The 6,004-nt window shown below is 38.5% G+C and overlaps 1 protein-coding gene across 1 annotated transcript; it reads left to right on the top strand.

The window, feature by feature from the left end:
* Positions 1-2,086: 2,086 nt before the first annotated feature.
* LOC107564310 (tripartite motif-containing protein 35-like) lies at positions 2,087-6,001 on the top strand (the record flags this gene model as incomplete). The annotated part of the gene is made up of 5 exons (XM_016249350.1): positions 2,087-2,664; positions 5,315-5,410; positions 5,538-5,768; positions 5,850-5,872; positions 5,953-6,001. Coding segments are annotated over exons 1-5 (795 nt in total), but the record flags the coding sequence as incomplete, so codon positions are not given.
* Between the last annotated feature and the right edge of the window lie 3 nt (positions 6,002-6,004).

Here is a 6,004-nt window from a genome sequence, read left to right as displayed (position 1 = left end):
CATAAAAAGAGGCATAAAGAATGAATTTTATGGAACACTGCATATTCAACAGATCTAAAACCTGAGGGCAAACGTCAGATTCTTAGTTCAAACAAACCTTGTAAAAAGGTGTAACTGATACTTAATGCATCAATTAAAATCGACTAAGTTTGATACTTGCGAGTATGTCTGAAAAGGATTCCGGATGCAATCTTAAGGCTTCCCGTTGATCTTTGCTGAATTCGGGTCGATGAAAAGAACCAGTTTGAGTCAGAGTCACTTGATGAATGGAAAGGACTAGGCCGAAGAAAGGCCTGGCACAAATGCTTTGGTATCCTGAAGCGTTTTCTCACATTTTCTTAGCTTCTGACCGAACCACCGACTGGGCGGGTCACATGGAGTGTGGCCTTTTAAAGCCTGCAGAGATTCACGCCTCTCAAGATGGGTTTGTCCAATGAGGAAGGCTGAAATCCCAAGCGGGAGGTTGGAAATACTAGGGATTTTTATGACTCTTTGTCTGTAAGCATGGTATTTTGCATATGTAATTCGCTGGAGTGTTGAGGCACAAATTAGTACCGATTCTTAGAACATCAATATGTTGCATAGGTATCAGCATATAATATACACGCTTGTTTCGATCATAAGAAGGCGAATTCATAGATACTAGACATGAAATAGTTACTTATATGAATGAGTGGTTTATCGTAAGCATGAATAAAAATAGTCTATAATACAACAGATTAAATACAACACAGCAATAATATACCCAATGGCCTGAAGAAAATGTGTGTTCATTCAAAGAAAAGGTTTTCCTATGAATTAATTAGAGAACAGTCCATTTCTCTGGGCATTGTGTGTCTTTCTTATGAGGAAAATGAGGGAGTTTATCCCCTGCATTCCTTTTAGGCCATAAAACCAGTGATATCAGCATTGGTTACCATGGAACCAGAGGCCTGTTCTGCCTTTCTGAGGTGTTAGGTGCATTTCGGGGGAAGGGTCCATAGACCCTCGTAATTGGCCATTTGGTTAAGTGAGGGGGAGTTAGATATTATTTGTTAAATATAACAAAAAGTTGTGTGTCTGATTGGTCCAAATGCTACAGTGGGAATTGGAGTCCGAGGGGATATTAGTACTCCGGTGATGGTTCCCTCTGGTGCAGAGGCTGAATTTGTGACAACCTGCAATATTTTGCATACTATGCATACAAAGGACAATTTACTATCCCATGAGGCCTCGGGAGAGGATTCATAAATGACGTGCAAACAAAACAAGTTACATTGTAGGTCACATGAAAATGCCAACATGACAGAAGCAGCATGTCAGGATTGAATCCACACTGTTATAGGACATATACTTTTTTATTGGTCACAAACTAAGTTCTTCTTATAATGTAGACACATTCTGGTTTCAACATCCAGTATATCAAGTAAAATGACTAAAATATAATTCATGGAGGATACATTGACTAAGATATTTTATAAAGCTTGCAATATTACGGTTATAAAAAATGTCCATATTGCGTAAAATGTCTTTAATTGCTGAATTAACTGAATTTAGCTGAAATTAGCTGAATTTATCAAAAATGATAGGAATGAACTGAAATGGACATTATATTGACTACAATGTACCAATATACTGTATATGTATTGTTTATTTCTAAACACTCCTTTTTAATAAATGTAATTTCATGTTGACCCTGATAATTAAGGAGGTTATCTAAGACCTACTAACAATGTTGCAGGTATGTTTATTATTCAAAAAATAAATAAATAAATAAATAAAAAGCATGAAACAGTACTGCACATGTAAAGCAAGTGTTACTATAAACAGACATCTCAAACGTACAGTAGAGTTTTATATAGTTTAGATAAAAACATACATTCAAAAAAAACATCTTGAGATCATTTTTATGTGTCCAATAATAAGAATTTTAAATAATTAAAATAAAATAAAATTAAATTAAATAAAATTAAATCAAAATTAAAAAAAAAATTATAATAATAGTTGGCTTCTTTTAGGGTTGAATGTTAAAGGGTTAAACACACCCAAAACTGATCAGAAACTCCACCCTATTACAACACTTACCAGGAAGAGCCTGACTTGTTATTTCTCCTTTCTGTCACTGATTCTCTTCTCTTTGACAAAAGCAAACAAGAATCAGCCATCAGCGAACAACGAAGAGAAAGACTTTGAAGAAGCATTTTTGTGATTCTCGTGGTTATTTATTTTTTAAACTGTCATTTAGAAAGTGAAAGTAAAGTTTAGGTAGTTGGAGCTCAAACAGTGAAAATGGCTTCATCAGATGAATATGACTATAATTGTCCCGTGTGCTGTGAAATCTTCAAGGCTCCTGTTTTTCTCTCATGTAGTCACAGTGTCTGTAAAGAGTGTCTTCAACAGTTCTGGAGAACCAAGAAAACTCAGGAGTGTCCTGTCTGCAGGAGAAGATCCTCCAATGCTCAACCTCCAATTAATCTGGTGTTAAAAAACTTGTGTGAGTCGTTCCTGACGGAGAGAAATGAGAGGCGTTCATCAGGATCTGAGGAGATCTGCAGTTTACACAGTGAGAAACTCAAACTCTTCTGTCTGGAGGACAAACAGCCTGCATGTGTAGTGTGCTTTACTTCAGAACAACACGACAATCACAAATTCAGACCAATAAGTGAAGTGGTTTCATCATATAAGGTAGGTATAGGTCTCTGTCATGTTATTCAACTTCATATGACATATACTCAGGTCCGCATGCACAACCAAAATAAGAAATGTGCTGTGTAAATTAGTTCTGAACGCGCGGTTGCGTACCGACGGGGTTGACAGCTGTTAAAGGCACACTATGTAACTTTTGCCGCTAGAGGGCGCGTATTCAAAATAAACAAAGAAACAAAGGTGTAGTTTGATGACGCTCTGACTGAGTGTGGAATCATTTGAGTTGTGGTCTTCATCCCCACAGCCGATGCAATCCGACGAGAGTCGGGCAGAAATCATGTTCATGGATGAGCTAATGATTTATTAACGTAGTAGAATGAAGCAGGGTGAGGCTGAAAGCCGACGAAGCGAAACGAGGCACTGAACGAGCATGACACACGGCTGGAAAGCAGCGGAGCTTTTATTATGCCACAGTCGAGCGCTTCCGCTGCTTCGGGTCGTGCGTATTTGGGGTAAAGCAGCGGAGCTTTTATTATGCCACAGTCGAGCGCTTCCGCTGCTTCCGGTCGTGCGTATGTGGGGTAAAGCAGCGGGGCTTTTATTATGCCACAGTCGAGCGCTTCCGCTGCTCCCGGTCGTGCGTATGTGGGGTAAAGCAGCGGGGCTTTTATTATGCCACAGTCGAGTGCTTCCGTTGCTTCCGGTCGTCACAATATCAAAAAGAAGATACTATGTCTGCTTTTGAAGAAATTGATAGCAAAATTTTGGAAGAAATAGTACAGCACCTTAAATCGTCAACATGCTATCTTGACACACTTCCCACATATTTTTTCAAAAGGGTGCTTAACTGTTTGGAAGCAGATCTCTTAGAAGTGGTGAACGCCTCACTTCTTTCTGGGACTTTTCCAAACTCCCTGAAAACTGCAGTTGTTAAACCCCTTCTGAAAAAGAGAAATCTTGATAACACCATATTGAGCAACTATAGACCAATATCAAATCTTCCTTTTATAGGAAAGATTATTGAAAAGGTAGTCTTTAATCAGCTGAACAAATACTTAAACTCAAATGGATACCTGGACAATTTTCAATCTGGTTTTCGACCGCATCACAGCACAGAGACAGCACTCATTAAGATAATAAATGATATTCGCTTAAATTCTGAATCTGGCAAAATATCAGTGCTGGTACTACTAGATCTCAGTGCTGCGTTTGATACTGTCGATCATAACATACTACTAGAGAGACTGGAAAACTTGGTTGGGCTTTCTGGCATGGTAATTAAATGGTTCAGGTCATACTTAGAAGGGAGAGGTTATTATGTGAGTATAGGAGAGCATAAGTCTAAGTGGATGTCCATGACATGCGGAGTCCCACAAGGCTCAATTCTTGCACCGCTCTTGTTTAGCCTGTATATGCTCCCACTAAGTCAAATAATGAGAAAGAACCAAATTGCCTATCACAGCTATGCAGATGATACCCAGATTTACCTAGCCTTATCTCCAAATGACTACAGCCCCATTGACTCCCTCTGCCAATGCATTGATGAAATTAACAGTTGGATGTGCGAGAACTTTCTTCAGTTAAACAAAGAAAAAACCGAAGTCATTGCATTTGGAAACAAAGATGAAGTTCTCAAGGTGAATGCATACCTTGACTCTAGGGGTCTAACAACTAAAAATCAAGTCAGGAATCTTGGTGTGATTCTGGAGACAGACCTTAGTTTCAGTAGTCATGTCAAAGCTGTAACTAAATCAGCATACTATCATCTCAAAAACATTGCAAGAATTAGAGGTTTTGTTTCCAGTCAAGACTTGGAGAAACTTGTTCATGCCTTTATCACCAGCAGGGTGGACTATTGTAATGGTCTCCTCACCGGCCTTCCCAAGAAGACCATTAGACAGCTGCAGCTCATCCAGAACGCTGCTGCCAGAATTCTGACTAGAACCAGAAAATCTGAGCATATTACACCAGTCCTCGGGTCCTTACACTGGCTTCCAGTTATATTTAGGATTGATTTTAAAGTTCTTTTACTCGTTTATAAATCACTCAATGGCCTAGGACCTAAATACACTGCAGATATGCTCACTGAATATAAACCTAGCAGAGCACTCAGATCATTAGGATCGAGTCAGTTAGAAATACCAAGGGTTCACACAAAACAAGGGGAATGTGCTTTTAGTTATTATGCCACCCGCAGCTGGAATCAGCTTCCAGAAGAGATCAGATGTGCTAAAACATTAGTCACATTTAAATGCAGACTCAAAACTCATCTGTTTAGCTGTGCATTTATTGAATGAGCACTGTGCGATGTCCGAACTGATTGCACTATATTATATGTATAATCGTTTTCTTAAATTCATTTTAAATCTCTTAAATCAATTTTTTTTAAATCATTTTCAAAGTTTTTAAATTCCTTGTTTTATTGTTGTGATTATTGTTTTTATTTTATTTTATGTAAAGCACTTTGAATTACCATTGTGTATGAAATGTGCTATACAAATAAACTTGCCTTGCCTTGCCTTGCCTATTTACTCAAGTTGCTTTTGCTTTATGTTAAGTTTTAATTTCTGAATCAATTTAGTGTGAGATATTACACACACACACACAAAGAGCACTGTATGATCACAGCATTCTCTTCTCTTTACTGTAATCTGGTGTTTTATATATTTTTATTTTTATTCAATTCTAGGAGGAGCTCAATACAGCACTGGAGTCCTTACAGGAGAACCTTCAACACAATGAAAACATGAAAGAAGAGTTTGAGGAAACAGTTCAACACATCAAGGTGAGGAAACACAATCAAGAGTCATTTTCAGTACAGCTGTAGGATCATTAAACACAATTATGAGTTGTTATATTTAATATAATGGATTCCAGTTGATTATTTCTGTAAATTTGTGATTTAATTTCAGTCTCAAGCTGAGCACACAGAGCGTCAGATTAAACAGCAGTTTGAGAAGCTTCATCAGTTTCTCAGAGATGAAGAAGAAGCTACAATCACTGCACTGAGAGAGGAAGAGGAGCAGAAGAAGCAGATGATGAAGGAGAAGCTGGAGGAGATGAACAGACACATCTCAGCTCTTTCACACACAATCAAAGACACGGAGGAGATGATGAAAGCCAGTGACGTCTGCTTTCTGAAGGTCTGATTTCAGATCATCCATTGATTGATTGATTGATGATTGATTGAGTTCTTGATGATCAATGGTGTGTTTGTTCTGCAGGAGTTTCCAGTCACGATGGAAAGGTGAGTGATCTGCTGCTGTCTCTGCTCTCTCTGCTTCTGATCCAAAGCCACTGCAGTTCTGATCCTGAATGTTCTTCCAGAGTCCAGATCTCATCACAGCCGGATCCACAGACGCCTTCTGGAGCTTTGATT

This window comes from Sinocyclocheilus grahami, unplaced genomic scaffold (assembly GCF_001515645.1).
Source record: "Sinocyclocheilus grahami isolate Dianchi unplaced genomic scaffold, SAMN03320097.WGS_v1.1 scaffold923.1, whole genome shotgun sequence".
In the NCBI taxonomy this organism is placed as follows: domain Eukaryota; kingdom Metazoa; phylum Chordata; class Actinopteri; order Cypriniformes; family Cyprinidae; genus Sinocyclocheilus; species Sinocyclocheilus grahami.
Note: the sequence above shows the minus strand (reverse complement) of the source record. Positions and strands in the feature narration are given on the sequence as shown.